The sequence below is a fragment of the Poecilia formosa genome, unplaced genomic scaffold (assembly GCF_000485575.1).
Source record: "Poecilia formosa unplaced genomic scaffold, Poecilia_formosa-5.1.2 Scaffold120, whole genome shotgun sequence".
Classification (NCBI taxonomy): Eukaryota; Metazoa; Chordata; class Actinopteri; order Cyprinodontiformes; family Poeciliidae; genus Poecilia; species Poecilia formosa.
This window is the reverse complement of record NW_006800059.1, coordinates 900,645-911,997: the sequence shown is the minus strand read 5'-3', so window position 1 is coordinate 911,997 and position 11,353 is coordinate 900,645. Positions and strand designations below refer to the sequence as shown.

Sequence of the window (11,353 nt, the reverse complement as noted above, 5' to 3'; positions counted from 1 at the left end):
TTCCACATACACAAGAACACAATCACAGCTCACCAGTCTCAGTCCACCGTATCGTCTGAGGATCTTGTGTATGTGTGATGACCCAGGCTTCAAGAGGAAGCAAAGACGTTTGTAAATGCACCATGAATGTACCTTTGAATTTTTTTTTTTTAATATTTGGTGCCTTCCTATTGTAGTTCTCCTGTTATATTGGCTGTGCAGAGTTAAACTGTGGAGATAAATGCTGGCAGGTGTAATCAGGTGGTGGCAGTATTTCTAAAACACACTGAAACCTGCTCTCAGTGCATCATTTGGTCACAGTCATTGGTATTGATGGGACAGTGATTGTTGCTGTATTGCGTTAAGAGAATGTGGAGCAGCAGTTTTATGCAACACATTGAAGATTGTTGTCATGACGGACGTGGCAGTTCAATTTAGGAAACTTCAGCAACTTACATCAAACAAAATATTAAAAAATGCTTCAACATTTTGGAAAATATGGGCTTGTTTGCTTTCTTGCCAAAAGTTAAAGGAGAGTTGAAGCCACTTTCTCACGTTATCTAGATGAAATGTTAAAATGTTTGGTACCAAACCCCTGCTTAGGAGAGAAGTCAATCCAAAGAGCCCATTTTTTCTCTCTCTGTAAAATGAAATTAGCCTAGAGCTGTAAAATTTTGTTGACCGTTAAAAATATAAAGTTTTTGTAAAGTTTCCTATGTAAAACGAGGAATAATTCTATATAATTCAAAAATAAATTAATACATGTTTAAAACTGGCTTTACTTTTCTATTGATTTTCTTTAGTTATTGTGAAAAGGAAAAGAAAACCCTTAAATGTTCCAGATTACGTTTCAGTTAAAGTGTAAAACATTTTTATTACATTTTTACTTTCTTCTCCTTCTTTTTAAACGTTCTCTGAAAAAGTATGAGGTAAGACTATTGTTTTAAATCTATTTGGCTTTACTGTAAAAGACTGAACATAATTTGTATCCTGTAATGTTAAAATTCCTGAAATAAACATGTTTAATGTCTCAGGTTAAAAAAAAAAAAAAGGTTTATTGCTAATTGTTTTGTGGACATGGTTTTACATTTTATAAACCTGTAAGCTTTTCTCATTGAGCAACATCAGCATATGCAGATGTGTGAGGTTGTCATTTATGTAACTCAGGGCAAGAAAGCAAGTTGTAGAGTTGTAGACACAAGTCTGAAAAATAAACATATGCATAGTTCTGTGGGAGGGATACAGCCTTAAATTTTAGGTTTTAATTTTTTTCTTTCAGTTTATTCATTCTTACTGAGCAGTTGATTAAAAAAGAGCAAAAACTGTTGCTAATAGCCTCTAAAATAATGCAAAGGTTCACTATTATTATTATTATTATTATTATTATTATTATTATTATTATTATTATTATTATTATTATTATTATTATTATTATTATTTGATTGTGTGAGTTCTTTTTCTCAAACTGGGAGAACAGAAACTAGCAGCTTGACCCAGTTTGCGTCACAAATTGCACTCAGCCCTAAAACACATATAGTTTTACCCTTATTACTCAGAATTCAATGTCATAATATATTGTAAATATTATCTATTTATGCTAATCAAATATGACCAAACACAATCCTGTAACGATGACACCAGCCTCTCAAAACAAAACAAACAAACCAAAAAAACCAAAAAAACACTTGCTCTCCTGAATTGGCAGCTGTTCTCCACGCTCACACAGACAGTAGAATGGTTTTCTCCCTCTGGTTGAACAAAGACTTTAGAAAAAGGAATGCGAGAAGGAACATTATTCATGGAAAAATGAAGACGTCAGATTTTTTGTTCCCTCACAAATAAACTCTAGCTGTTCAGCAGAGCTCTAAAGAGTTAGTGCTTGAGTTTTATGGCTTTTAGTTGTTTTCATCTTATTAATTTATTTTGTTTACAAGTACACCCATTGTATAGTAACAGAGTAAAAGAGACACAATCTGCAACATGTATCAGGTCAGTCAAACAGAAAGAGGGAAAATAATCTTCTGATTAAAAATGATAGTAATAAAGAGAGACAGAAAGAGAGAGAGAGAAAGAGAGAGAGAGAGAGAGAGAGAGAGGATTCCAAGTCATTTGTGTTCAGTGGAAAAGGGCTTATTCACAGTTTGGCCCTGGAAATCCCGCCTAAGATAGGATATGGTCCGTATGACTTTAGTCTTGGCTAGTGCTGGCATAAATCACTCCTAGAATCAATTTAATACATTGTTTTTCCAAATGAGCTATTCCAGAATAGCATCAAGTTTAATCTGCATTACTTACTTAAAAATAAGAGAGAAAGAAACAGTCCTGCAGACTTGGAGATCCCCTGGTTGAAATAAAATGTAACAACTTTCTAATTAAAAAAAATAGAAACTGTAGCATAATTAACAATCGCTAATATTTTCAAAAGGTACAGTAATGAAATAAATGGCAAATAAATAGTGCAAAAAAAAAAAAACTGAGCACAAGGAATTTACATAGCAAGCATGCGGCTACATTTTTCTTCCTACATGAACTCACACACAGCACTGGACGACACACTTGCTTAAGAGTTTTCAGGCGTGGAAAGATTCCTATTTGTAATAGTACTCTAATATTTGCATGACATTCTCTCCAATGACCCTCATGGAAAATAAATACACACTTTGTTCTATTTAGAAAATATACAGTGCATTTTTTTTGTTTCAGTTTGCTATGTTATTAAAATGGCAAATGACACCCATTTAACGTACACAAGTTATTTTTGCGTCGTCTCTAAAACATGCTCTTATGTACAGTAGTTCTTATAAACATGCAGTATCAACGTGTATGAACTATGTATATAGGCAAAACTACACACCAATGAGTTGCTTGATTGCTTCCATGTTGCCTTTTTCTTTAGTGTTGCTTTAAAAACAAAGAATTGTGCAAGATGACAAACAGAAATTTAGTTTTGATTGTTATCTATATAAATATCTAAAAAAAAAACAATTAAAAAGAATGAAAAAAACATAAATTTCACCCCCCCAAAAAAATGCAATCAAATGTTTGTACCTGCATTTGCTATACAGAAAGCTAACTGGAAGTTTTCTTGTGAAAAAGCATAGTGGGCTCCAAATGCTCACAAAACCTAATAAACTTTTAACTGACTTTATTCACGGGTGATGAGCTCTAGTAGTGTGTTGTCTGTTGCAAGCCCAAGTTTTTACTCAAAAAATGTCTGTCAGAATCTAAACGTACAAATATAAAGAGCCAAATGGTCCCAGTGATATTTGTAACAGCCAACAATTGTAAATATGTTTCTTTATCAATAAGATCATGAATGATGCAATTTTCCTTTTTTGTTACGGCGAATATTTTTGTTGTTTTTGCAGAAACACATTTTTAAATTGGAAGAGGAAATAGCTGCGTGATAGGTGAATGTGTAGAGAGCGTTTCCTGAAGTGTCATTTCAGTGTCATTGGCTGAAAGATGTCAGTCGAAAATGTGGCCATTACAGCTCAATAGCAGCTTTTTTAAAACATTTATAGTTCATATATAAAGTTGATAATTTGACATCACATTGATTAGTCAGTGTAAGTGAAGTTGTCCACCTGAGCAGACTAGCTGAAATCACATTTTGAGAGATGTTATCATTATGTGTGAAAAGGTCGAAATTAGTCAGAAAAATCAGTTCCAGTTACCTGGACCCGACTTTGGCTCTCTATGCTGCACTGTTTCATTCTGGGAAGAGACCACAAAGCAGCATTGAACTCAATGTGTTTCTTTTCCCTTCCATTCACAAGACAAGACTCGTCTGTGTGTGCCACAGAAATGATGAATTTCATCACGCTATATCACTCAGGAAAAGAAAAAACACACGCCTAAGAACAGCGTCAGGACAGAACAATACTTGCTAGTGCAATTCACAATCGACAGTTTGGTAAGCTGTGCATAAAATACACATGGATCAGTGCGATTTCTTCCAGACTTTTTGCAATTAAGTGAAATAATTGTAGTCCAAACAATTCAAAACACACACACACACACACACACCTACACGCACACAAACACACACGCACATACACACATACATAAGCTGAGGCCAAAGTAAGCAGAAGCAAAAGCAACAAAATGAAACTCCCTAAATTGTTAAAGCTCTGACTTCTGAGCGTATGTACAAAAAACGTTAGGAATTAAAGTGCTTAAGGAATAAAAGTGTTTGAAGTTAAAATCAATTCTTAAGTAGAAGGGAAAAAAAGCCGAACAAAAAGAAAAAGAGGAAAGGAAGAGAACAACACCTCTAACTGGAAGGCGTCCCTGGTAGTTGAAAATTGCTTATTTTGTTACTTGGAAGGCTTGTCTCCTTTATGACTGTAAGACGGTTATAGGGATTCCTTTGAAGTAAAAACCCTCGTGTCAAGTCCATGACTAATGGCAGGAACACTGAACAAGTGATATACAGAATCAGAGATGTCGGGAGGGGAACGTCGAGGGCTGTAGGCAGTAATCGACACCTTGTAAATATAATGTCAGCTGTGGTTGGGATCAGTCTCTCTTTCTGGTATTTCCAAACTTTTTTGTAGTACGGATGACACACGTTGCTTTTGTTTTTTTTTTAACACAATTTAAAATACACAAGCACACTTTTTTTTTTTTTTTGCAAATTATCTGTCATACCCTCCATATAACTCAATAAATGGTGGTTTAACTAACTTCAGTCAAAAGCCTAAAGACAGCAGAATTCTTACAATTTTAGTGTAACATATTTTTTTTCTCATCACGCTGTATAACTGCTAACAATAAGAACCCGTTTAGAAAAAAAAGGCATGGAGTTTTTCCTCTCAGTTCTCCTGAGACGATGGGCAGAAGGGTAACTAATCCAAAAAGGCAGTGTCTGTGGGCAACCGGATCTAATCCCTACTTTGCTACCCAAATCTAGGAATGTACTTCCAACTAACAGAATCATCTAGGATGATAACTGGCAGGTGTGGGATATGGTGCACAAAACACCTACGGAATGGACCTGCTTGTGTTGTTTCTCTATCATATGGCAGTATAAAGCATTTTATTGTTAAGCACTATCCTAAGCAAACTTTGTCACTAAAGGGAAAAAGGGTGAGAAGTAGGATATGAATGAATGTACGTGTCATCCCTCTAAATTCCCAAATAACACTCCTCTTATAGTATACTCTGTAAGCTTAATAATGGAACCACAACTCCGATATAAAAATAGATCTAAAACAAAAATGACTGAGTATCTGTCCATCCTGCAACTTGTCTTCTTTTCTTAGTGACATGATTTTATATAATATGATTTTTTTTAAACTACATTTCCCATCATGTCAAATAGTTTCTATGGATCTTTTTAAATGACGGCTGTGGGACAGAATGTGCTGGAGGGAGCAGATTTGGGTGTTCTTCTGGAATATACATTGATATGTGGGACTTGAGTGAAACAACTGGATATGCAAAGGTAGGAAAGTGTAGGGGCGGGTGGTGGGAGTTTTTTTTTCTTCTTCTCTCTCTTAATTTTACTTCTTGGCAGTCAGCGCTGCTAGGGCGGCATCCACCTCTTCTTCGGGCTGCAGCGGATGCCACTGGGCAATCGGGCGGCGGGGGTTGGCCAGCATGTCGGACCAGTGTTTCAGCCCAGCCCCCGTGGACTTGCTTCCCACCCAAATCTTCCCGATGGCATCGTTCTTGCCGATCTTGTCATAATCTAGCACTGTGATGACGGCTTGGATTTTCTGAGGAAACAGGGGGAGAGCATTACAACCTGGTTCAGAGTACAGAGAAGGTTAAAGGATCGTCAGGACTGGAAATGTGGCGCTGGTTTAATTTTTTGTGGTGCTATCCCAGAGTTTTGTGTTTCTCTCGTCATAATTTTTACGGCATCACCACAAACAGCGTCGTGAAGACGAGGGAGCACACCACACAGGTCCGAAAAAAAAGTTATGGAGAAACTGTTAAGTTATGAAACAATATCTATGTATTTCAACTTTAAAGTAGCTTCCTTGAACAACTTTTTTTTCCTTCATACTGGAACGTCTCTCTATAATATTAAATGAAGCACTATTTACATTTCTGAAAAGAACTAAAAAAAAAAAAAATAATTAAAACATGCTCCATATCCATACCTGCATTTGCTCAAGAGGAATCTCAAAGCTGAAGGACTCGTTGTAGTAAGGATTCAAAGTATTCTTCTTTACTGTCGTCTTCTTCTTCTTCAGCCTCTTCCCATTTTGCAGCAGGTTAATTTTTACGTAGGGATCTGACAAAACAGACACAGGACTGAATCACGACACGAGGACGAGGAACCTCTGTGCTCAATGCAAATCTGGGTTGCAGTATTCTATTATGCCAACAGATGGAGCCACTTCTAATGCAAGACAGAGTGAAGAATGGGTGAGCACTGCAGCGACAGCACGTGAGCAGAGCGGCACAAAATTGATGGCTGGGCTTGAAGTCACGTTCTTTAGCATTCTGCAGTCTCAGAGCAAGGAAAAGGTCCTTTTTACTCAGGACTATGCCGTGATATGGGGTCAAGTGTGAAGCAAAACTGAACATCTACGGCACAGCTGTGTTTATATAAACTAGCCCACCTGACAGTCCTCCCACATCCATTTTCTTTAGGTTCTTAGCCTCCAAGATGCAGATGGTGAGTTTGCCAGCAGTCGGGACGTAACGTAAAGAGATGCAAATATCACCAAGCTTCTCTGGCTGAGAAGGAGCAAAGAAAGCAGAACATTGAGGAAGATAAAGTGATAAATTAGACAAAGAGGTTCACCTATAACATATAAAGACCTAACGTTTTGTTTGTTTGTTTGTTTTCTTTCAAAGACATGCAGTTTGGTTTTGCTTCTTTAGACTGAAATTGCTGTAGAGAAAATGTTTCATTTTAAGATGTTTCTGGGGGAACAGTTTCTTGGATTAAAGTGGTTTCCTCATATTTCCATAGAGTGCAGCATCACAGTGACAGCTCCACGTAACAAGCTGCACAGTTACTCAGTGAGCAGTGTAGCATAACAGACTTTTTGCCTCAATTACAGAAGAGAATCTGTGTTGTGCTTTCTTTAAGTCTAAACAGCAAATCACAGTTTATAAACAATGTAAAAAAATGGCAAGTAATATTTCTAAGAAATCCCATCTACTTCATAGAACCTCATCAGAAGCTTACAGACATTCATAATTAGCATGATTGTCATAAAGCTTGACCATAAGTTGTTCATTTTGAGTGCAATATTGTGTCACCATTCCACCCAGGAAAAAAATAATTTAATTTTAAAGTCTAAATTTCATGCACAAGTTTGAATTGCGTTCACATCTTTTCTAATGAAGACCAACTCAAAACTAAAAGTTCAAATATTGGAAAAATATCACACTCAGATTTAATTAAACTGACCCAAACTGTCAGTTCTAATAGCCAGATATTAGTCGGGATGTTTAGGAATAACTTAAGATCCACCAAGACTTAAGCCTGTCATAGACTAGAACAACAGAGTCAAGGTCCGACAGGGAAGTGAGTTCTATATCAGCATGAAATTAGAGGCTGTCACCCAATAAAAATGTGCCTTGTCCTTTGAAAACACCTTCAAGAAATATGTTACAGCTTCCTATTTGGTTAAACCAAATAAGAAGAGTTGAGAAACAGATTTAGCCAGAATGAAAAGGATCATTTTTGGAGGAGTTAAAATGAGGTTTTTGAACCTAAGAACTTTGCACATGGTTAAGTAACCATGTAAGCTTCATGTTGCTGCCAGTGATACTGGCACACAGCTCACAATAGGGGGAAAAATAATGGAAAGGAACAATCCCCAAGTTGTTTAACTTCACCACAAAGTAAAAACTGGATGGTTGAAATTTGGGCATAGTTGCATGTTCCTGCAGGTCAATGACTCCAAGTACAAGTATTTCACTAATGTTGATGTTATACAGTATTAGTCTATAAGTTTGTGGATAGCATGAAATCTACAATAAATTTGAACTTATGCTGCTCATCGTGTACTGTATAATTCCACCCTGAAAATAAAAATCAGAATGTCCTAGAAACGAAATTCTGAAATTGCAATGTTTTTGTCACTTATTTGAGAACGTAAAGGTCATATGTTATTTAGATTTAATGCATAATTTGCTTGACAGTCTTCTCAAGGAAGTTGCTGGTGTTACACAATATGTAACATCTTTATAATACTCTCATTTTGTGAGCAGTACTTGTGTATTCAAAATTGGGAGTAAAAAAATTACAGTAAGTTCATTGCTAGAGTATGGACAGAGCAGACCTTACCTCTTCTTGATCAGCGCTGTCGAGGTCTCTCCACTCTTCGATTGGTTTTGCAAGGTCCAGAGTATTCATGGGTATCTTAATCTCTCCAATGATGTCGTGTTTGGAGAAGCGGTCAAAGTCGTAGACGGCCATCACCAGAGTCTTCCCTCCCATTTCAGTGAATGGTATCTGAAAATGACCAGCAAGTCTAACTTTAGTCATCGAAATAGCTGAGGACATCTGTCAGAACGGCGTGTTCCTCCCTCTACGTTTCATGGGATGCATTTTTAATAACACTTCCTCCTCTAACGCCCTTATTAAATCCAGCTCATGTTCACTCTGCAAAACTCTACACCAATAAGCCAATAGTTTGTATATTTGTTTTCTCTTCACTATTCACACTTTCAGTTATGTCGATTAGATGAAAGCATCAACTTAATGCAGTTCATTTTTACGTAGCTAAGTGTAGCTTTTTCGGTACACAATAAATAATACATGAATCTGACCTTTTGACTGATTAAATGTATTTAGCTTTATGCAAGCTGCCTCAGTAGGACTGTCTGACTTTGACAAGCTACTAAAACAGTTGAATTATTTTGTATGGAGCTGTCAGCAGACAAGGTGCACCAGAGGTGGGCCCCTCCTTTATTCCCCTTCAGACTCTCCTTTGTAAGACACATTCAATATGTCTGCTTCTTTTTATCACTGCGGGGGGGAAAAAAGTCAAAGTGTAGGAGAAGACAGAATCCAAATATCTTGCTCCAGGACAAGGAAGAAAGGGAAGTTAACTTCATCTATTTTCAACTAGACAGGTTTACCAATCACGTAAGCAGAGGTGCTTGGTTCATGAGCAGGAAATGAGTGATGATGAATGACGGGCGACCACCAGTCGCTTTAAGCTTACCTTAAAAATGAATGTCTCATTGAAGACTGGGTTGAGGGTTTTCTTATGTACTTTTGTGTCAAACTTTTTCTTCTTATCAGGCAGGACGAAGACTCTGACATAGGGGTCTGAAGTGCCTCCACTGTCCATAGAGATGAGGTCAGCTGCTTGTAGAATTCCTATTGTTAGCTGAGGAGAGTAACATAATGTCATTTAAACAGTGGAAAGAATATTTTTTTGATCAACCAAAAGCGAAATATATAGTGTAGGTTTTGGGTTGTCCTTCTGGAAGATGGTCTCAAGTCATACATCAGGTTTTTATTTGTAAAAATATTATTAAAAATCTATTATTTCCTTCAACTTCACAATAATGCAATACATAGAGTTGTATGTTGATGTGTCACATGGAAAGCAAAAATTAATACAGCTATGTAGTTGTAATAAAACAAAATGTAGAAAGGTTCAAAGGTTATTAGTACTTTTGCAATGTAGTGTGGGTAATCTGTAAAAAAAAAAAAAATCAGTAGTATTCTTGCCTTGTTTTCCTGGAAATCATAATCAATGGAGTACTGCAGCTTCCCGAGCTTTTCCTTCTCCTTCACCTCTTCCTCCTTCTCATCTCCAGTTAGGCCTGGCTCAACATCATCTTCTTCATCGTCGTCATCCTGGGGTTTCTGCAATGATAGAAGTTGGACAGGCGACAAAGGAGAGTGTGAGAGGATGGCAGTGAGAGGGTGGCTGAGCAGAACATTAAACCTTACATGTCAGCACAGCAGTCAGGTTAGTCACAGCACCTACCTTCGACTTACCCCAGTGTTACAAGTGCAAACTGTTCATCAATGACCACGGTTGCAACCTGACTTGATTTCACTATTTCCTGGGTGACACCATTTGCTGTTTTTGGTTTTTCATGTGTGTTAGAAGAATGTTAAATATGAAACAGGAACTTTTCCTCATCTACACAATGATTTTGACATAAGACTACTCATTACAACCCATGGCTGATGTTTCACAGATCTATAACACATCATAGAAGGGGAGGACCAAAAGTGAATAATACAGCGATTTAACACTGTACAATAGTTTTGAGACTCTTATAAAAAATTGATCATGTTGCATCAAATTTACTTAACCTTCTATAGTAGCAGTGAGTGCTAATGCTGGTTTGGATATACTGAAACCCATACCATAACACATTCATACACTGTGTTGATATATATGGATAAATATGCCATAAGTCATTTAATAAGCACCTATCGGTGCTAAATACACATAATCAGGCACCCAACAAGCACAAACTAGCATCCAAACAGAGTCAAGCTAAAGGTGAGACATTTACTTTATATTTCCAAACTGATAAAAGTTATTTCCTTCTGTATCCGCTTTTTTGTGAGATCAAATGACGTGTATTAAACAGTTGTCAATGATGTATTTTGTACCGATTTCAAACCAATGATTTGCGTTCACTTTTGGACTTAACATTTTGCTTAATCTCTGGTCTATAGACAGAAAACTAATCCAATCCTTTCACACATGTGCGTCGTTTCCACTGGGCAGTACAGCACGGGTCAGTGAGGCTCGATATCCTATTTTACGGTCCGGCGCATTAGGAAGAGTATTTCCACCACCAGTTGGATTCTTATTGGGCAGGTGGGGTTAAACCCAAATTGCATCATACTAGGGTAACAACAAACGTGATGCGCTAGCATGTTTCAAGCTTGTTGTCACAAACAGTGATGTTTTTATGTCTTCCGATCAATGGACTGTGTTGTGTGATGCCAGTAGCTTCACCTTTACTGTCCCATGTTGTACAGTAAATGAACTATACTGTACAACTGGGCCCAAGAATGGTTTTATGGGGTACAATGGAAAGAGACAAAATAATGTACCGAACCAGACAAACTTGCGCTCTACCACTCCGTCAAAATGGGACTATGCCATGTTAGCAACTAATAAATAGAATTTTGACATATTTTACTTTCTGTTTTTGTTAAAACATTTTCCAATCCATGAGCTCAACACTCAGATACATACCAAGCTGTGAATTGAGCATACTGTTTCACTAATCACAATTGAGCAAACTTAAATGTTAATTTATTATGGGCTTATAAAAATAAACTTATTTTAGAAAGTGACTTTTTTAATTAAACTTGAAAAATCAAGTGGCTTTAGTGAGTATTCAACATATTTTTTACCTATCCCTATTTTCATGGACATATATATATATATATATATATATATATATATATATA

At 36.7% G+C, this 11,353-nt stretch overlaps 1 protein-coding gene across 5 annotated transcripts in view; it reads right to left on the bottom strand.

The window, feature by feature from the left end:
- Window positions 1-4,610: 4,610 nt before the first annotated feature.
- Window positions 4,611-11,353, bottom strand: part of LOC103144025 (synaptotagmin-2-like) — a 62,294-nt gene continuing 55,551 nt past the window's right edge. For 4 of the 5 annotated variants that reach the window (XM_016675701.1, XM_007560786.2, XM_007560787.2 and 1 more), the window contains 6 exons: window positions 9,638-9,775; window positions 9,123-9,290; window positions 8,240-8,407; window positions 6,558-6,675; window positions 6,093-6,226; window positions 4,611-5,702 (listed from right to left, as the gene is read on the bottom strand). In XM_016675701.1, the coding sequence (XP_016531187.1) occupies window positions 5,487-5,702; window positions 6,093-6,226; window positions 6,558-6,675; window positions 8,240-8,407; window positions 9,123-9,290; window positions 9,638-9,775 (942 nt within the window). In that variant the 3' untranslated portion in view covers window positions 4,611-5,486. The remainder of the gene's footprint in view (window positions 5,703-6,092; window positions 6,227-6,557; window positions 6,676-8,239; window positions 8,408-9,122; window positions 9,291-9,637; window positions 9,776-11,353) is intronic. The other variant, XM_007560790.2, reaches the window with a different exon arrangement.